Source organism: Rhinatrema bivittatum, chromosome 1 (genome assembly GCF_901001135.1).
Source record: "Rhinatrema bivittatum chromosome 1, aRhiBiv1.1, whole genome shotgun sequence".
Classification (NCBI taxonomy): domain Eukaryota; kingdom Metazoa; phylum Chordata; class Amphibia; order Gymnophiona; family Rhinatrematidae; genus Rhinatrema; species Rhinatrema bivittatum.
The window spans coordinates 275,486,713-275,508,904 of record NC_042615.1 but is presented as its reverse complement, the minus strand read 5'-3'; the positions used below and the strand labels follow the sequence as shown (position 1 = coordinate 275,508,904).

Sequence of the window (22,192 nt, the reverse complement as noted above, 5' to 3'; positions counted from 1 at the left end):
TGGGCATCTTAGACCAAGTAAATGCAAACATTAGTTAATTTATTGAAAAAGTATTTAAACTCCGCTTATAGAGGAACCCTTTACTAAGCAGAGATACAGCTAATGAAAAACAATAGTTAAAACATAGACATTGTGGACATCGTGCAAACCAGACCCGTTTGTTGCCCTTGAAGACAAAGTGCTCAGTAGCCCAGCCTTACTTGCTCATTGACGTGCACCTCATTTAGTTGTAGGAGGCAAACACTTGTTCACTATGAGAAGGTAAAACCTGCATGTTCCATTATTGGCATACTCTGAGAAATGGGAAAACCAGATTTGGCACAGGAAGTATCTTTCACCCTAGTATGCTGGTTCAAATCCAACACATAAGAACATAATAATTGCCATACTGGGTCAGACTAAGGGTACTTCAAACCTAGTATTCTGTTTCCAACAGAGGCCAATCCAGGTAACAAGTACCTGGCAGGATCCCAAACAGTAGATAGAATTCATGGTGCTAATGCCCTGGGATAAGTATTGGCTTTTCCTAAGTGTATCTGGTTAATAACTGTTTATAGATTTCTCCAAGAACTTGTTCAAACATTTTTTAAACCCAGCTACATTAGCTGCCATTACTATATCTTCTGGCAATTAATTCCAGAGTTTAATTGAGCATTGAGTGAAAAATAATCTTCCGATTTGTTTAAATGTGCTACTTACTAACTTCATGGAGTGTCCCCTAATTTTTCTATTATTTGAAAGAGTAAATAATCGATTCACATTTACCCATTCTCTTTCAAGACCTCTATCATAACCCTTCTCAGCCATCTCTTCTCCAAGCTGAACAGCCTTAACCTCTTTAGCCTTTCCTCATAAGGTAGCCATTCCATCTCCTTTACCATTTTCTCTGTACCTTTTCCAGTGCAACTATATCTTTTTTGAGATGCAGCGACTAGAATTGCACACAGTACTCTAAGTGCAGTCTCAAAATGGAGTGACACATAGGTATTATGGCATTCTCTGTTTTATTCTCCATGCCTTTCCTAAGAATTCCTAAAATTCCGTTTGCTTTTTTGACTGCTGCTGCACACTGAGATGAGGATTTCAAGATATTGTCCACGATGACATCCAAATCCTTTGCCTGGGTTGTAATGCCCAATATGTAACCTAACATTGTGTAACTATAGTGTGGATTACTTTTCCTATGTGCATTACTTTGCACTTGTCTACATTGAATTTCATCTGCTCTTTGGATTCCCAATCTCCCTGTCTCACAAAGTCTTCCTACAATTTCTCACAATCTGCTTGCAATTTCACTACTCCTAAAAATACTGTGTCATCTGCATATTTAATCACCTCACTTGATCATTTATAAATATATCAAAAAGCACTGGTCCCAGATCAGATCCCCGAGGCACTCCACTGTTTATCTTTTTCTAATGAGAAAACTGATCATTTATTCACACTCGCTGTTTCCTGTCTTTTAACAGGTTTGCAATCCACAACAGGACATCGCCTCCTATCCTGTGACTTTTTATTTTTCTCAGGAGTCTCTCATGGGGGACTTTATCAAATGCCTTCTAAAAATCCAAAATACACTATATTAACCAGCTCACTTTTATCCACATGTTTATTAACCTCTTCAAAACATGTATCAGATTGATGGGGCAAGACTTCCCTCGTGTAAATCCATTCCCTCGTGTAAATCAATGCTGTCTATGTACCATTAAACCAGGCCTTTCTGTAGCAACTGTGATTTTATTCTTTACAATAGTTTCTGTGATATTTCCTAGCATTGAATTCAGTGTCACCAGTCTATAACTTCTCGGATCATCCCTGGAGCTCTTTTTAAAGATCGGTATCACATTGGCCAGCCTTCAGGTACAATAGATGATTTTAATGATAGGTTACAAATGCCTGAAAGTGACTGAACGGCATTACTGTGGCTGATGGGAAATGAGCTCCATGCAAAATAGTGATGCCTTAAGAGAATTAAAAACAAGTGGGGAAGGCATGCGGAGGCATGACATTATAAATAGGGTATGCGGATGGTTAGAGGTGTGTGTTTGGGGGGAATGGAAGGTACAGATGGGGTATATCGGATAGAATGTGTGTGGAGTTCGGTGGTATTTTGGGTGGGTGTCTGTATGTATATATGTGTGTGTGTGGTTGGGTGGGCATAGATGGTAGAGTTGTGTGTCTGGGGATCATGTGTATGTGGGGGTATAGGACTTTGTTTAGTATGTATGTGTTTGGGGTGTTCAGGAGGATGGATGTATGGGGGTGTTTTTGGATTGGTGGGGGATTGTTTCTGAAGGGTTTATATGTAGGGGGTTGTGGGGTGTGATTTTTTTGTGGGTATGTTTGTTTTGTAGCCTGTGAATGTGGTTGTGAGTGAGTGTGTGTGTGTTTGTAGGTGGGGATTGTATGTGTGTGTTTGTATGGAGGGATTGTATATAAGTTCAAAGTGTGTGGAAGAGTTGTGTGCTGGGGTTGTTGGATTATGTGTGGGAGGTGTATGTGGATCGATTGGTGTGGGTGTGTGTGGATGGTGGGAGTGTACTTATGTCATTTGTTGCCAGTTGCTGCAATTATTTTCCCTGTCTCTGTCTCTCTCTGCCTGTGTTATTCTGTGGTAAAATGCTAGAAGAACATGTGTGTGTGTGTGTGTGTGTGTGTGTTGGCGGGGTTGACATTTGGAATGGAGTGCTGATTGGCATTCTAACAGTTCCTCATAGAAAGGAGTAGGTTCTTTTTTGAAGGCTTGGTTTTCTGAAAATATTGATCTGATGTTTCTGGTTTTCAAACTTACATGAGATATTTGCATTTGCTTTCTGCTTGCCAAATTTGGTGAATTTCTCTCATTTTATTGGAGATTTATTGTGCCTACAAACAGACTGGATGGATGGACATCAATCTCTTGTACATATTTCATTCCATATTCCATATGTTGGAAAGCATAAAAAGGACCTAAAATAAGTGCATTTCATATAAAAAGATAAACAATGTCCATTTTGCTAAGGTGGTTATCTGATAGACAATGTATGCATCAAGATAATCACTTTTATCTTATTCACTATAATCTTATACAAAACAAAATAACAAGTCTAGGTATGCCCATAACTTAATGAAAAACATTTAAAAAAAGATAAAATATTGTATGTTTGATACTACATAAACAGTTATTATACAAATATGTTTGCCTTCCAAAAGAACATGCTATGGTGTGAACTTGCTTCCTTTTCCCCATTGGGAAACAGTGGATGATGGAGGCTGCAGCTGAATCTGACCAATTCCTTTTTTATTTAGAAAATTATCACTGGGTGGTGTTGAATATCTTTGTTCTGCCAACCGACCTTGCTAACAGGGCTGGATTTGGGCATAGACAACATAGGCCCATGTCCAAGCTGCCAAAATCTGGACCTTGGCTCGCTAGTCTCTGATTTCCGGGGGAGAGACCACCTCATCCCTGGCCTTCTGCTAATTGGTGCCATAATCTTAAATCCAGCCCTGCATGTTAGTATCTATTGGTATTTATGAAGAGTATTGTAAACTACTTATCATTTTAGTTATTGTTTATTGATCCACTGAAATATACACCACTTATTCTACAGTCATTCCTTTCATCTGCTGAAGCTATGCTGAGCCTCTACTTCTGACTCCAGCATTGCAAATCTTCCTAGAGCACGGCAAAGCCTGATTTCAATAGCTTTTATTTTTATTTTTTTTTAAATAGTATTTCATCATTAGAAAGAAAAATGAAATAGCATAAAATGTACACATAATCTGAAACAAGTCACCAAAGGAACTCTGGAGGAGGTGAAACATAATTCAGAGATAAACACAAAAATCACTTCATCAATTATTTTCATACATTCCAGTTATGACAATACCGCTTCTTTCATATTTGGGAAAAGACTTCAGAGTGCCAATAGTGGAACAAACCACCTCGCACAACAACAAAGCTGAATCAACAGTCAGCTTCCCCGGTTTCCCCCTTCTTTTACAGTGATTTGTGCATATAAAAAAAAAAAAAAGATTTGCTTATCTTTAGTGTTGCCCAAAAATCACCAAATCCATAGCCACCAGTTCTGATTCCCGATGGGGCCCCCTGTTTTGTCCATAAGGGCTGCCTCAGGGAATCCACAAACAGACAAAAATCTCAGTGCATTCTCATTTTCAGTTGCTCGCGTTTATCTTCTAGATTTAAATGGGCACTCTGAAGTCTTTTCCCTCCCTTTTAACCCAAACATGAAAGAAGCGGTGCTGTCGTCATCACCATAATTTATGAAAATAATCAGTGACGTGATGCATCCTACTTCGAGGAGCTAAAAAAAAAAAAAAAAAGATGACTGCATTGCATTTTGGGAATTATGCTAACAGATCTTCAGTCTCCCTGAGCTTGCATCACATAACGAAATCAATGGAATGAAAATGAAGGAAAGTAAGAAGTGGGGGGTTCCTCAAAAACCTATAACCATGTACCTTATTTTATTGCAAGCCCCCTGCTGGCGATTTCATTAAGGAGATGGGGGGGGGGAGGGGGATATGGCAGTTTTCCTAGTTTTTTTTTTTTTTTTTAATTTGAAGCCCACCTCCTGAAGAGTAACTGCTCTCTCCTCTTCTCCCCGTGCTCCTCCCTCACCCATCCCATGATCCCTCAATTAATCCCGGACGCCGTGGAGCCGGGCCACAGCAGCAGCGGCAACATCACTTCTTGTCATCACAAACCTGAAGAACAAGGAGCCAGGATCAGTGAAGCTCCCCCACCCCATGCACAATTCATCCTCTGGCATCTGGCTTTTCTCATCCCCCCCCGGCAGACAGGTGGACAGTGGCGCTTACCTGCATCTGCAGGCCTGATGCAAGCGTATTTGGCACGGTAGATAAACATTTGGTCATCCTGCCCCTCCTCCCCTCCATCTTAACTACCGGTGGCAGTGGCTCCAGTATCGGCCGTGGTAGTAGTGGCATCACACTGGCAGGATTTTGCGGCCCCAGAAATCTTGGAGCTCTTGGTGACCACCTGGTTTGCCTCCTCCACTAGCTGGCTTCAGTATAGTGGTCTGAATGTAAGGGATCCCATAGTCTCACAAGATCTGCCGTCACCGTGGTTTAACCCATTAGACTGGTGGAGAAGTCAGACACAAGTAAGTGCTACTCTTTTGCTGGCCAGACAGAAGCGGGGGTGGATACACAAGGATGTGTCAGGCATGAGGGCTCCATGGCATCTCCGTTTCCTTTTTTTTAGTCCATGGCAGCTGTTTCACATATTTGTCAGCAGCTGCATCGGTTCTTGGATTTTATTGGCAACAGCCCCAATTTTTGTTTTGCTACTGCAAAAAAGTCAGTACCTGTTTATAAATGTGACACAGTAACATAGTAGATGGCAGTAGAAAAAGACCAGTTGACTCATCCAGCCTAAACTGCTAAGGATATATCCCAGCAATAGAGCGTATTTGTAAGATATCACTTCTTTTCTTCTCCTATCATCCTGAGTAAATGTTAGATGACATTGCACATTCTCATACTTAATCCAATACCCAGTCCCAGTTACCAGGTAGAGAGTCTATTAGGGATGTGCAGGCAAAACGTTTTCGTTGAAACGTTGATACGTTGAAGGTGAGGGTCGATTCCGTTCAATATGGAAGTATGGAGAAATCCATAAGTTGTGGATCTGTCCATACGTTTCCCGGTTCCCTAAATAAAAATTTAACCCCCCCCCTCCTGACCCCCCCCCAAGACTTACCAAAACTCCCTGGTGGTCCAGCGGGGAGTCAGGAAGCCATCCCTGCACTCCTTTGCGATTTCCTCACGGCGCCGATAGCCTGTGTCACAGGGGCTGCCCCTGCCATTGGTCAGCCCCTGTCACATGGTCACCGGCGCCATCTTGTGCTCTACCACGTGACAGGTAGGTCATGTGGCAGGAGGTCGCTCCGGGACCCCCGCTGGACCCAACCGGAACTTTAGCACAACAAAGCAGTTTATTGAGAACCCCACAAATAATTAGCAAAAATGCAGGACACTTATCAAGACATACTGGCCCACTTTAGTAACAGTTTCCTGCTGACTCTTCCTTTTTGTGGGGGGGAATTGTGAAATCAGGAGTCTCAAACTTTAGTATTTGAGGACCACAAACAGGTTGGGTTTTTCAGAACAGCTGAAAATATGTAAATTGACCATAAACTGCCCTCCTGAAAATTCATTACCAATATCCCAGGAAACAGAATTAGCATGTGGTCTTCGAGGACTGGAGTCTGAGAGCCCCCTGTATTAAATCAAGGCTTGGGCAAAGCCAATTCTTAAAACAAGCTATGTTGTCTTTACATATTAGGTTTTTTTTTTCTTTTATTATGTGTACGTGCATTTTAAACAAAACCAAACTGAAAAGCTTTTGATTCTGCAGCTAAAATTCACATCGTGCACGTGGGCACATTTATTTTTAAAAAGGGGGTGCAGTGCTTAATTTGCATGGAAAAGTTTTGCTTTGAAAATGTTTATGATTCTATCACTTACAATTCCTGCTTACTGAATGCACCACTGTGCACTTTTCCCTTTGCAGGCAATAGTACTAAACAAGCAGGCAGAGAACGTAAAAAGAAATGTTGTTTTGGAATCCCACAGTCTTAAAAATGAATGTGCATACATCAAACTAGTTTAACGGTACAGGAGCAGGTTTGGCAAATCAAATTTTCAGACTACAGAATTTAAAATTTTTGCTTGCATACAATTCTTAAAATGTTTCCTTTAATTTTCTATTGAAGTATTTATTTATTTTTTATATTAAGAACTGTTTATTGAAGAAAACAAAAATACAGTCACCAAAGAGAAAACAGGTATTCCCCAAACATTCGATAAATTAAATACCGGTAGTTTTTAAAGGGATGCTTGGCCTTGCCCCGCACTGCTTTAATGCATTACTAAAACTATATCAACCAACAAGATATCAACCAACAAGATAATTGAGATTAGTCTCTTAAATGCCGTTGAACACACCATCGTTCAAACTACATTTAGATGAGTCACGAGAACGCCTGTTTTATCTACAGGATCCAGCTTTGTGGAATACTTTGTGGAATACTTTGCCATCATGACTTAGGGGTAGATTTTTAAAAAAAGCGCGATCGCGTACTTTTGTTTGCGCACCAGGCGCAAACAAAAGTACGCTGGATTTTATAAGATTCGCGCGTAGCCGCGCGTATCTTCTAAAATCCTGGATCGGCGCGCGCAAGTCTGCCGATTTTGGGCAGCCGGCGCGCGCTGAGCCGCGCAGCCTGTCACCGTTCCCTCCGAGGCCGCTCCGAAATCAGAGCGGCCTCAGAGGGAACTCTCTTTCGCCCTCCCCTCACCTTCCCCTCCCTTCCTCTACCTAACCCACCCCCCCGGCCCTATCTAAACCCCCCCTTACCTTTGTCTGTAGATTTACGCCTGCGAGAAGCAGACATAAATCTACGCGCGCCAGCGGACTGCTGGCGTGCCGTGCTCCGACCCGGGGGCTGGTCCGAAGGCCTGGACCATGCCCCCGGGCCGGCGCCACGCCCCCGGGCCGGCGCCACGCCCCCGGTCCCGCCCCCGAAACGCCGCACCCCGCCCCGAAAAGCCGCATCATCAGGTCCCGCCCCCGGCACGCCCCTGACATGCCCCCTTCCAAAAACCCCCGGGACCTACGTGCGTCCCGGGGCTCTGTGCGCGCCGGCGGCCTATGGAAAATAGGCGCGCCGGCTCGCGTAAATCTGGGCGGATTTACGCGAGCAGGGCTTTTAAAATCCGCCCGTTAGTTTTTGGGTACTTGCCAGGTTCTTATGGCCTGGATTGGCCACTGTTGGAAACAGGATGCTGGGCTTGATGGACCCTTGGTCTGACCCAGTATGGCATTTTCTTATGTTCTTATGTCTGAAAGCAAAAGGTAGGTTGCCTAGATTCAGAAAGATGGTAATGGCTTTCCTATTTCAGTGGGATTTTAATCTATAATTATTAATGCAGACTTTATAAGATTGAAGATGTTTTATTGTTTCAGTATTTTATTGTTTTTATTTTTATATTGTTGATTTGTTTTCTTTTGATTTTAATGGATTGTACTGTTTTGTTTTGTGTTGTATTGAATTGTTTTTTGTAACTGTGTTTATTATGAATGTTTTTATAGAAACCATCTAGAAATGTTGATAGATGGCTTATAAATTTGGAATAAATAAATAAATGCACAGGAAAAAAAGAAACAATGGAGTTTACTAACAATGAAGACATTATTCTTTTATTTCTTTAACAATTTAATCCTCCACTTATCCTTCCTCACCCCCTTTCACACAAGAAAACATCAACAGAAAAATATTCATGCACAGTCAGACTTACACAGCTGAATCTACAAGTCGTAGAAAACTCCCCAGGTTTCCTTTTGCAAATATTCATATTTATCCTTTATTTTAGCTATCATTTCCTGAAAAGTTGCAGTAATGGATAACAGATGCAACCTTTTTCTGTACATATCTTTATGAACTATTTTTCAGTTTCTTAGGATTATTTTTATGGCCAGCAGCAGAATTTAATTTAATTTAACTCTAATTCTTATATACTGTTAATACAGGGCATACCCCTATTGAATAATATTCATAAAACCTGAAGAATGAGGACACATAAGAATTGTACTCCAGCAATTTCACCAAGAATTCAATGCATTTCTATCCAAATGGTCCTAGGAGGCATATTTAAAGATTTTACTCTCTACTATTTGTTCCACAAAACTGGAAAGCTTTTGCTAACACAACCAAATCATACGAAAGTAAAACCTCATCGGCTATTACTTCTCCAAATTATTATTTTCTTTAATTGTCTCTTTGTAAGTTCTCTGACATGGTTATATAAGTTAGCACAGTGGGTCAGTTGGTGGCAAAGACAGAGCATATGCATGTTGGATCAGAAAAGAGCTTATGACATTCCAAAAAATACATTTCATTTGTAACTTAGCAGAATCTCAAAGATTTAAATGATTTCAGTGGAGGCACAAGGAAAATTGACATCCACTCATTGCAAGATGTACCAGAAATATATTAAAACTTGTGATAAGGTGCTGGCATCCTCTAAAATTGTTTTGGAGTTCTTTCAGTGTTGTAAAACACATTTACTGGGGATTGTGTATGGGTAGAAAAAGGGCTTAAAGGCCGAAGTGGAGGCTGTACCATGGGCTATTTTTTTGGAGTAAGTTGTTGCAGGTTTCGATGCTTGGAAATTCATACGGGCCTTTCCGGGGTTAATAATTTATTTATTCTGTATATTGGATAGGAGGAGCATAGAAACACGATGGCAGAAAAAGACCACATGGACTATCTAGTGTGCCCAACTAATTTAGCTTTACAATTCCCAGCACTCCCTCAGAGATCCCCTGTATTTATCCCATTCTTTCTTGAATTCAGATACTGTTTTTGTCTTTATCACCTCCTCTGGGAGGCTGCTCCATGCATCCACCACCCTAAGATTATTTCGAAGCCTATTCTAGAGCCTCCTTGCCGTTGAAAGAGGCATACCTCCTTTGCATGGAAACCTGAGATATTTAAACGTCACTTTTATATCTCCTCTCTATCGCCTTTCCTCCAGAGTGTACATGCTTACATTTTTGAGTCTGTCCCCATATGCTATTTAAATTTTCATTGCCCTGCATTTGTATTATTGCGGTATTTGTTTTGTTTTAATTTTCTTAATTTTCTGTATTTTAATATAGGGGTTTTTTGCATTATTTTTGTATCATCATCTGGTATTTTAATGTTTATTGTAATTGGCTTCAGGATGACGATATGAAATGAAATATCAAGGATAACAATAAAGTAAACAATATATTTTATTGCTCAAGAAGCAGTCTGGACACTGGTAAAAATGTCTAACCTCAGTAGTCAGGAAGATAATAAATGCTGATTTTGCCACAGTAAGGGAAAAGAGTAGATTTGTGCCATGTTCTCTCTACTTAGCTTGATGCAATTGGAACCCTTGCTGGTAGTTGTAGGAATGGAGGGACCCACAGCATATATTGTCCTCATACCCTTAGATGTGATTGGTTCCTAAAGGGAAGGGTTGAGGCCAGTCATGTCTTACTCTGGCCAGCTCTGCTTTGCTCAGTGAAACACTTTGTGTTTTCCTAAAGCCCCCTACAGCACATCACTATGTGATGGGGTGCCTAGTTCTCTCAATAATGGAGCAGTGGCTTCAGCTGGCCTAATTGGCCTTCGTGTATGTAAGGGGTGTGAAGCAGACCCTGCTCCTGTAATGATGTCGGTGTAGTGCAGCTGTGTTAAGGAAGAGTACTCTTCCCACTGAGAGGGTTGTGAGTTTGTATAAAACTGCTGCACTCATGTGATGCAGTCTTAGGATCCAGAGAAGGTTGGAGAATTGGGAGTCAGCCTTAGCACAGGGCTGAAGGAGTGACACTTTCTCCTTGCAGAAGACATTTGAAGAGGTCTTTCCCTCCACATGGAAAAGACCAGAAATAATGGGCTCTCTCTCATCCAGCGGGGTGTCTGGAAAAGCTGCTCTTCCTGCTCAGTCAGGGAAGGTGCTGGGACCTGGAAAAGAGGTTGGCCAGGCTTTACTGGGAGGAAAATGAAAGGAGCTCAGGAGGGGAGAAAGCCTGAGATTCCAAGGTATGCCACGGAAATTATGAGTCTGCGGAGTCCAAGGAGGAAGATATTTCTTTAGAAGCAGTGTATTGCCGAGGATTATCCTTTGGGGAGGATCAGAGAGAAGCTGCCTGCCAGAGGAAGGTAGTAAGAAGCTGTAGGCTGACCACACAGATCAGCTAAAGGCTTCGCTGTGAGTGAGAATTGAGGGGAGATACAGAAAATGAGAGAGAGAGAAAGAAAGAGATAAGAAGATTTTTGTACCCAAAAGATTCTGGGAGGGCCCCGGGAGGAAGGGTGACTCACCCCAAAGAGCTTACCTATTTGAGAAGTGTGGAGCGAGTGGGAAGAAACAGAATTATTTTTGCACTTTGGACCCTGTGCTGGTGCACTGTCCTCTGTGTGCCAGATTTCCGTGGATTTTGTGTTTACCTGCTTAGCAGTGCCAGTAAAGGCAATGAGTGTCAGCCTGGTGCTTTTTGCTGAACTGGTGTGCAGAAGTGTCCCAGACCAAGTTAAAGCCCTAAACGGCAACGGCAGCTCTGGATTTGTCAGTAGGCAGCCATTGTGCCTGTGCTTAGGGTAGCAAACATTCAGAAGCAGCAGGCTGGGTAAGATTTGCTGCCTTCCAGTTCTGCTGAATCTCATTCAGCAGAGAACAGTCTTCTACTACCCTGTAACAGACCCTTATGGTGGGGGTTTGAAGGCACCAAAAATGTCTAGGAGCTACCAAATCCTGCCTAAGGACCTTGAAAAGTGCATCTTTTCTGCCCTGTACAAGGTCTGTGACTCTCCCCTTATGCCCCTGTGCCCAAGAGCTGACCGGGAAGGGGGCGGGGAGGAGGCTGTGACTGCTTGTGGTGGGTTAGGATAGGAAAACTTGCCTTGCTGCCCGTCTTCCTCTGTTGTACCCGTTGATTGGATTAATGGCAGGCTTTGATATTCAGAGCCCCAGTGTAATAAGAGAAGCATTAAAACTGTGCATTGAAATTCAGCACACAGTTTCTTAACACACTGGCTAAAAATTATTTAAATTCCCAGTGCAGTAAGCTAGTAATATGTCAATGCATCAAGAGTAAAAAAAAAAAAGAGCGCAGACTTAAACAATGTGCGCACAAACCCAACTTTCCATGTACGCCCGGCCTTTTGCATAGGATGAGTGCACATTTTTAACTCGGAAGAGTCTCTACAATGTATATTAAGTTTAAAAAAGAAAGCACTCGTCATGATTTGTGCTTGCTTTGCATGCACAAAATATGATTTATGCCTATGAAAATACTTTTAGCACAGAACATATTTTATTTTGTCTGCATAACTCTTAACTTTCTGCGCAGAAAACATGCCTTGTGCGCTCCAAGCATGTTTTCTGTGCATAAATCCTGATCATAGGTCCTGGCACCCGTTACTGTGCTTCCGCCCATAGACCAATCCTAGCCCTGGAAACTGTACTCCACCTCTGACCAGGAGTTAAGCCAGCGCACCTCTTTGCACTGGGGGGTAACAGGTAATGCATTTATTTGCATGGGATTTCCATGCGAGTTTGCTAGGCAGGACGCACAGTTTTATTCGCACTCTTTTTTTTTCTGCACAAAACTCCTTGCTGTGTCGGCAGTACAGTAAGGGGCCGAGCGCACTGTATAACCGGCAGTCGACATGGGTTGAATAGGCACTAATGAATCCCCTAATGCAATAAGAGGACACTTCTTAAACTAGTAAAGAATAACAGAAAAAACTGCTTTTCTGTACTGCCTCCCACTTAATATCGCAACGATATTAAGTAGGAGGAAAAACAAACTTAAATAAAGTTAAAGAATAGAAAAAAAAAAAAACCACTGGCAGTCGAGTGCAGGAAACAGACGCTCGAATGACAAGCGTCTGTTTCCTGAAACCCCTGGTTATGCGGCTGTGCGGTGTTTAGGAAAATCGACGCCGATAAATTCGGCGTCGGTTTTCCTAACCAGCGGACCTCCGACGCCAATCGGGTTCACGTCAGCAAGGAGGCGCTAGGGGCGCACAAACAACCCTAGCGCCTCCTTACTAACGCGGCCCCCTAATTTATATAATTGCATGGCGCCCCCTTGGGGTACGCAAATTTATTGCATCGGCCCCTTTGTGCAGAAAAAAGTGTGCGCACAACTGGGGGCAAGACTGTGCACTCCGCTGAGCGCTGCCTTATTACATCGGGCCCTCAGTGCTGTTGACCGAGACCTTTTCAGATGCATTACATTCGCTACTGTTTTTCTAAGATGCAGGGAGATATTCAAGATAAATGAGGGAACTCGCTGTAGGAGACTCTGTCTCAGTCATGAAATCTTAAAGCGTGGCGACTGTATGACTTCCCTTCTCTCAAGCTGACTTGAGCACCAGGTATAAGGCGACAGTTTCATGTTACCTCGCCAGCCCATCCTCACCCTTCCGCCCTTCCTCTCGCTGAGGCGAACGGCCCAGGCTGAGGCCCGGCCTGTCCGGTTTTTTTTTTTCACGCTTATGAAACATTCATGGGCCGTTCCTGAACCTCATGTGAGCACTCGGCATGAAACTTCCCCAGCTGACTGAACTCTTTCTGTACCTGCTTGGACGTGAAGAATGGGGTGGGTGGGTTTGACTTCGGTTCTGCTTCCTATTCCTTTGTTCATGAAAAGGATATGTGCAGCAGGGGGAAAGGAGGTGGCACGTCTCCTCTCGCTCTTTTAGTCTGTATCCAGCTCTCATCTCCAGGAGCCATCCATGCGCATTCGTTCACATCTTGTCTTACAAACAGGTTAACCGCGGCAGTGACCTCTCGTTGCCCAAACACGCCACAGAGACTGACGGCATCTTAAAGACTAACAGATTTCTTGATAAATTATTAACAATTAAACCTTATTGATAATTCTATGACATTTTTGCTACTACAGGACTAACGTGGCTACTTGTCTGGAAGCTCTTGTTATCAGTTACAAGTCACCAGTTTGTAGCTCGTTAAGGTGACCAGTTACAGATTGCTGATTACTTTGAGTAGAAAATAATTGCTGTACAGGTCTGGTGCTTACCTGTTTTTGCTGCCCTGTGTGAACAGTTATTGTGCTCCCTCCCACATCACCCATTCAGATGTTTTTGTTAACTCTTAATTTTTATTGCTTTCCCAGTAACCAATTCACAATAGAAACCATCTCTGTCAGCCTCATTGTCTTCCTCTCTGTCTCACACTCTGTTTCTCACACACTCTATCTCACATTGGCATAGTTTGAGGGGGAACATGAGGTAGTGCAGTCTCCCCCCCCCCCCAATCCTCATCAAATTCTCAAGTTTCTGCTCTGGGCCGTCCTTCCCTGCTGGAAAAAGATCAGCTTCCTCTGGAAATCCAAACTTTAAAAAAATTGATAGCTCCCCCCCAGACCGGCCTTCACTCAGCCACATAGCCACCACCCCAAATGCATTTTATCCTATCTGTTTGTACAAAATTCCTAAACAAGGAAAAAGCAATCCCTAGGAGCTTTTGCCCCAACTGCTGGTACATAAAAATGGCGCTGGCTGGCCCTGTGGCTGACACCATTTTGATAGGGAGAAGTACAATGGCAGGCCTTTCAGGCTCCACTGGCAGCCCCACTAGCCTCTCTCTCTCTCTCTCTTCTGCCTTGTTCATGCCCATTAGCACTTGGCCTTCTCTCTCACACACACAGGCTGTCTCTCTCACACACACTCAGACTCTCTCACACACATACACTCCCTCACTCATGCTGGGCCTCTCTTTCTCGCCTTTCCTTGCCCGCTGGTGGGATCTGCCCATGGCCCCGCTGGGTATCTCTGCCACCCCCCCCCACACACATTTTTCACCCCCAGGTGTGCTGCCCGATGAAATTGCACAGTCTGCACACCCGATAGTGCTGGACCTTTTACGATAAGGTTCATTTTCAAAGGGTTTATCTAATTCACTTTTGGAGTTAACTGAGCAAACCCTGAAACTCTGCCTGGGTAAACTGCTGTTCTACACTTACCCGGACAACTTTGTTCGGGGACCTTCAGGCTGGATATTCAGCGGGTATGGATTTGGGGTGAATATTGGATAAAGTTAAGTGGACAAAGTCGTCTGGCTAGCTTTATCCTGCGACCAGCAGCTGAATATGGACCTCTGTTAGATTGTTTTAGTGCCAGGACACGGTTGCATGTTCCTGAGGTGAAAAAACAGAAATGTGCTGGAACATTCAGTTCCAAGACCCCACATTGCACTTTGTTGTCAAAAAGATGCCTTCCATAAACAAGGGGAGGAAAACCCTTTTGGACAGCGAGGCTCACCGAATCACTGCCTTTGCCGGAGAATAGGGGGATGCTGAGTTTCAGTCCGAAAAAAACTGCTGGAAAATGAGAAAAAGTAGCTCAAAATAACTTGCATTACTCTTATTCATAAAAATAATATCTGACTACTTGTTTTTATATTATCATTATTATTATTATTGTTATATAATCCCCTACTGTAATCCGTTAATTAGAGATACTATCTGGTCCCAAAGCAATAGTTACTTTAACAGCCCTGGTTTCTTTGGGCAACAGGTTGCTGCTCATTAAAGAACCACTTTCTATCAGGGTCATGAACCCCTCTGCTCATCACAAGAGGATGTTATGTGACAGGTGTTTGTGCTTCCTTTGCAGCGGCGTCGGCCTGGCAAGGGCTCACTTCGAGAAACAGCCTCCTTCCAATTTGAGGAAATCCAACTTCTTCCACTTTGTCCTGGCCATGTATGATCGACAGGGGCAGCCTGTAGAGATCGAGAGGACTTCCTTCATTGACTTTGTGGAGAAAGACAGGGTAAGAGCCCATCCACCTCCTCCTTGGTCTTAATCTACCTCCACGACATTCCGCACCTCCGCAGACCTGGCAAGGTTGGCGTGACGGTAGCCAGTCAGCGGGGATTTTGTTCTGGTTCTTATTATATTACAGTAGTTAGCTCTGAATGAATAAGTTTTGTGGGAAAAATAAATGTGGAAGATTTTGCTTGTAAGACCTGTTCACTACTGCTATGTTCACAAGCAGGCCTAAAAGTTGACTGAACATATGACAAGTTTTGCAAAATTCTAGCAGAGTGCATGGAAGCATTTCAGAATTTACAAAGGTTCAGTAAGAGTCACAGAGATGTCACAGGATACTCTAGGCAATGTTACAGTTTTCCAAGATTGAGAAAAATTGGACAGAATTCATGTAAATTAAGATCCTCACTGATTAGATATGTAGAATATTTGTGAAAGTGGCAAAAAACTGATGTTCCAATTTGACTATCTTGAGGCCTGTGCTTTAGATTTAGAGTCATCACAGGATGATAAAAGGTCAAGCCAGACAACACAGGGACAGATCTGTCAGTGCCCCAAGGATCTGTTCTGGGACCACTGCTTTCTAATATATTTATAAATGACCTGGAAAAGTGAACAAGTGAGGTCATCAGATTTGCAGATGACATAAAAATATTAAAAGTTGTTAAATCACAAGAGGATTGTGAGACATTGCAAGAGAACATTGCAAAACTGGGAGACTGGGCATGCAAATGGCAAATTAAATGTAACCTGCACAAGTGCAAAGTGATGCACTTAGGGAAAAGTAACCCAGACTTTAACTGCATAATGTAAGTTCCACATTAGGAGTCATCATTGAAAATACATTGAAATGTTCTGCTCAGTGTGCAGCAGCAGCCAAGGAATCAAATAGAATGCTAGGGATTATTAGGAAAGGAAGGAGAATAAAACAGAGAATATCATAATGCCTCTGTATCGCTCTATGGTGCAACCTCATCTTGAGTATTGAATGCAGTTCTGGTCACCACATCTCAAGGAAGATATAGTAGAAATAGAAAAGGTACAGAGAAGAGCGATCAAAATGATAAAAGGGATGGAACAATTCCCCTATGAAGAAAGGCTAAAGAGGTTAGGACTATTCAGCTTGGAGAAGAGACAGCTGAGGGAGGTCTATAAAAAAGTGAGTGGAATTCAACGAGTAAACGAGAATCAGTTGTTTACTCTTTCGAAAAGTACAAAGACCAGAGGACACACAATGAAGTTACTAGGTAATACATTTAAAACTAATAAGAGAAAATATTTTTTTACTCAACACACAATATAGCTCTGGAATTTGTTGCCAGAGGATGTGGTGAAAGCTGTTAGTGTAGCTGCATTTAAAAAAGGTTTGGACGAGTTCCTGAAGGAAAAGTCCATTAAATATTATTAATGTAGAGTTGCAGAAATCCACTGCTTATTCTTGGGAGAAGCAGCTTGGAATCTATCTATTCCTTGGGATCCTGCCAGGTACTTGTGACCTGGCTTGGCCACTGTTAGAAACAGGATACTGGGCTTGATGGACCTTTGATCTATCCCAGTATGACAGGTCTTGTGTTCTTATGTTCTTAATGTATACACCAGCATGAAATAGAAATCCAGCACATTAAGTATGAGAGGAATATCCAGCTAGTACAGCAAAATAAGCATCAGGTTGAGGCCATTGTTCATCTGAAGTTGGCAATTTTATTGTTATGTATCAGAGAAGGAGTGTACAGGTACATAGGGACAGGAAATGACAGTACATAAGAACATAAGAAATGCCATACTGGGTCAGACCAAGGGTCCATCAAGCCCAGTATCCTGTTTCCAACAGTGACCAATCCAAATCGCAAGTACCCAAACATTAGATAAATCACAAGCTACTATTGCTTATTAATTACCGTAATAGCAGTTTATGGATTTTTCCTCTAAGAATTTATCCAAACCTTTTTAAAACCCATTTACACTAACTGCTGTAACCACATCCCCTGGCAATGAATTCCATAGCTTAAAAATGCGCTGAGTGAAAAAGAATTTTCTTCAATTTGTTTTAAATGAGCTACTTGCTAACTTCATGGAGTGCCCCCTGCTCCTTCTATTATCTGAGAGAGTAAATAACTGATTTACATTAACTTGTTCAAATCCTTTCATGATTCTGTAGACTTCTATCATATCCCCCCTCAGTTGTCTCGTCTCCAAACTGAACAGCCCTAACTTCTTTAGCCTTTCCTCATAGGGCAGCCGTTCCATGCCCCTTAACATTTTGATCGCCCTTCTCTACACTTTCTCCAGTGCAGCTATATCCTTTTTGAGATGCGGAGACCAGAATTGCACACAATATTCACGATGCGGTCTCATCATGGAGGCATTATGACATCCTCTGTTTTATTTTCCATTCCCTTCCTAATAATTTTTAACATTCTGTTTGCTTTTTTGATCACCACAGCACACTGGGCTGACGATTTCAATGTATTATCCACTATGACGCTTAGATCCCTTTCCTCGGTGGTAACACCTAAGATAAAACCTAACATTGTGTTACTACAGCAAGGGTTATTTTTCCTTATATGCATCACTTTGCACTTGTCCACGTCAAATTTCATCTGCCATTTGGAAGCCCAATCTTCCAGTCTTGCAAGGTCCTACTGCAATTCATCACAGTGCTTGAGATTTAACTACTCTGCATAATTTTGTGTCATCTGCAAATTTTATCACTTCACTCATCATACCCCTTTCCAGAACATTTATAAATATATTTAAAAAGCACCAGTCCAAGTACAAACCTCTGAGGCACTCCACTGTTTACCTTTTTCCACTGTGAAAACGGACCATTTAATCCTACTCTCTGTTTCCTGTGTTATAAGCAACTTGTAATCCACAAAAGGACATCATCTCCTATTACATGACTTTTTAGTTTTCTTAGAGGCTTCTCATGAGGGACTTTGTCAAACGCCTTCTGAAAATCCAAATACACCACATCTACCGGTTCACCTTTGTCCTCATGTTTATTCACTACTTCAAAAAAATGTAGCAGATTTGTGAGGCAAGACTTCCCTTGGCTGTGTCCCATCAAACCATGTCTACCTAAATGTTTTGTGAATTTATTCTTTATAACAATTTCCATGATTTTTCCCAGCTTTGAAGTCACCGATCTATAGTTTTCTAGATCACCCTGGATCCCTTTTTAAATATAGGGGTTACATTGGCCATCTTCCAATCTTCAGGTACACCAGATGATTTTAATGATAGGTTACAAATTAATTGAAATAGGTCTGAAATTTCCTTTTTTAGTTCTTTTTGAACCCCTGAGGCATATACCGACTGGTCTAGGTGATTTACTACTCTTCAGTTTGTCAATCAGGCCTACCACATCTTCCAGGTTCACCATGATTTGGTTCAGTTGATCTGAACATTACCCATGAAAACCTTCTCCAGAATGGGTATCTCTCCAACATCCTCTTCAGTAAACATTGAAGCAAAGAAATTGTTTAATCTTTCTGCGATAGCCTTATCTTTTCTAACCCTTTGATCATCCAATAGTCCAATCGACTCCCTTGCAGGCTTTCTGCTTCAGTTATATTTTTTAAAGTTTTTATTGTGAGTTTTTGCCTCTGTGGCCAACTTCTTTTTAAATTCTCTCTTAGCGTGTCTTGTCAATGTTTTACATTTAACTTGCTAATGCTTATGCTTTATCCTATTTTCTTCTGATGGATTCTTCTTCAAATTTTTGAATGAAGATCTTTTGGCTAAAATAGCCTCTTTCACCTCACCTTTTAACCATGCCAGTAATCGTTTTGCCTTCCTTCTACCTTTCTTAATGCGTGGAGTACATCTGGTCTGTGCTTCTAGGATGGAATTTTTTAACGGTGTCCATGCCTGTTGCACACTTTTTTACCTTTGTAGCTTCGCCTTTCAATTTTTTTCAATTTTTCTCATTTTTTCAAAGTTTCCCTTTTGAAAGTTTAGCACGAGAGCCGTGGATTTACTTACTGTCTCTCTTCCAGTCATTAATTCAAATTTGATCATATTATTATCATTATTGCCAAGCGGCCCCACCACCTTTCCTCTCCCTATATCCTGAGCTCCACTGAGAATTGCATGCAGCCGCAGCCAAATTACTTCCCACAATATACTAGGCATGAATGGTATGGAAGCTACAGAGAAGGGGATAGGAGGGGATATGTGCTGTAAAGTTGTAGATGCTCTGTCATGCGTCAGAGTCAACTACCATAGATAATTTTTATATAGATGTTAAAAATACTTTGTCTTTTTGTTTTGTGCCAGGAACACACCAGTGAGAAAACCAACAATGGAATCCATTACAGGATACAGCTGCTATATAGCAATGGTAAGAATTCTAGTACCCTGCTTACGAAAGCTGTCCATACCACGAGCAGCAGAAATCAGTCCTAATGCTTAAATTGTTCAGAACATTAAATTGTGCAAACAGTTTATTAGATGCATCCCTGCAGGACTGAAACAGTAATATTGTAATGCAAAGTTAAACCGCAACAGGGAAGATCCCTCATCCTGTCTGTTGTTTCCTGGGGAGATATGCAGCTATGCGGTGTGTTTTTGTATGCAGAATACCCATCCATACTCCAGGAGGTAGAACAGGTAATTGACAAGGATGAGAGCTGGATTCTTCTTCCATCCTTGGGTTACCTGGGACTGGGCATGCTGACGAAGACTCATATTGAAATCTTCCAGTGCTCTGCCTCCTGCCAGTCAAAACCCTGCGATGGCATGTGTAGCAGAATTCATAGATTTGTACGAATCCGTGAATGATTCCGCTGTGGCCCCTGGAATTGGGCTGAGATCACCAACTCATCTCACAGAGGGCATATTTTTAGGTCTCCGCTGGCCTGAGCTGGATTTGAACGGCAGATCTAGGGGTGAAAAGCCTCATAATGCTGTAACAAGTTCTTTCAATCTTCCAATCCCTAGTATTAAAGGTAGAAGGTAGCACAGCCACAGAAAGTCACTGCAGTACGTAATGTATAGGTGTAGGATGTGCTGGGCAGAAAACAGTGATAATAACAGTGGTTGTGCATGATACTCTCCTAATCAGAGTTGGATAGGAAGGAAATGGAGGGTGGTCATGTAAGAGTGGGCATCAAATACATGTAATAGAAATTTAAAGTGCTTGCTGCAGCTGCTTCCTTTAGCAATTTCTTATGTGAGTGGTTTATATATATATAATCCATGATACAGTATCTGATGTTTTACTGAGCGGAAGTTTGACCCCCCTGGAAGAAAGGGAAAAAAAATCTGTTAAATGATTTTAAATTGGACTTCAACATACAGCATAAATCAAGTTTAAACAGGATAAACTGCATAGTGAATGAATAATATATAAAACAAAAAATTCTGATCTGCTATGTAGGCTGTTGAAAACCACTTAAGATATGGAAAATGGGGGAGAACTGGAGCAGAGCATATCCCAAGGACAACTAGAGCTTAGTTCAGGGGTATTTATTAGTGAGAATGCCCCTCAGCCTGTAGGAAAAACATTCCTGTACACGACTTTCCTGACTCACTAATCTCCTACCTTCACCTCCTCATTTGAACCCCTGCTGGAGCTCAGGGATAAACACGTAACCCTGTCCAGGCAGCCAGTTTGACAGCTTTTGAAAAATTCCTAAATTTACTTTCAGAAAATACATTTTATTTTGGTAATAAAAATTCTTACATGTGTAAAAAGGGGGGGGGGGGAAGGAAGAAAAAATGAGGACTGGCTGACAATTACTTGTCATCCATTTGCATTTTTGAAGAGCTTTTATTTTGCCAGTTGTTTAGGAGCCAGGGTACAAAACGGGGAACATCGGAAGTGCTTGGGGACCCATTTCAAACTGTTTCGGTAAGGGAGCAACAAAGAAGACGACAGCAGATGAGGACCCGTCGTCGGCCCTCGCACGGCAGTCCGCCTGGTTCTTCCCATCTACATTGCCCTACCTGTCAGCTATACAAGCTTGACCACTCGCTGTATATTGCTGCACAGCCAAATCCCTTTTCTACTCTTCCCTCGCTGACCAGATGAGCATGAACATTCCTGTACTTAAGCCAGCACTCGGCCCCACAGACTGGAAAATGCTAACTCCACCAGTATTGGCTGATTTGATCAGCTTTGATATAAAAATTCCTTCAGGGCACAGCATATGACCCAGATCAATAGCTGAATCATTAAATCAGGCCCATCATTCATTTGTAGACTGTATAAAAGGCTAGTAATTCATTGAATTTGGTTTTGTTTCGGTTGTCTGCAGCACCTAATCCTGCTCAGCGCTTTAATATATCACCATAATCCGTTGATGCCCCTTATACTCATGAAATTATCCAAGCTTCTCTGAAAAAAAGCTACATAGATTGTATGCATTTATTCCTTGGGAGCAGCAGATTTTATAAACCGGATCATTCTAATGCTAAAATATCTCTTGTTGTGGATTCAATCAATATCCTCTTTTTTTTTCTTTTCATATTACTGTAGTAGCTAGTGCTAGAGCCACACTGGTCTTAGAGAAAACAGGTTTATTCTCAGACTAGAATTAGAATTATCTAAAGGCAATGCTATGCATGAGCAGTTGAGACCACATAGGTCCCTTCCATATCAGCAAAAGGCCTATTGTGGTCTTAGAAGCTCACGTATAGCAGGATTTACGAGCAAGTCTTATACTGGTTCAAAAAGATGTCACAGCTAGCAAAGAATCCAACTTTCCTTGAATACCTAATGTAACCCATCCGACCATTAACCTTTCTGTCTGAAGTATCAGAAGACCTCCGTGTTCTGTCTGCTGACCTGAATCTTAACAGCAGAATTGCTCATATAGTCG

At 42.0% G+C, this 22,192-nt stretch overlaps 1 protein-coding gene across 5 annotated transcripts in view; it reads left to right on the top strand.

The window, feature by feature from the left end:
- Nucleotides 1-22,192, top strand: part of EBF4 (EBF family member 4) — a 449,896-nt gene that overhangs the window by 104,123 nt on the left and 323,581 nt on the right. For all 5 annotated transcript variants that reach the window (XM_029594987.1, XM_029594972.1, XM_029594978.1 and 2 more), the window contains exons 3-4: nucleotides 15,210-15,366; nucleotides 19,647-19,710. In XM_029594987.1, coding sequence (XP_029450847.1) covers nucleotides 15,210-15,366; nucleotides 19,647-19,710 — 221 coding nt within the window. The remainder of the gene's footprint in view (nucleotides 1-15,209; nucleotides 15,367-19,646; nucleotides 19,711-22,192) is intronic.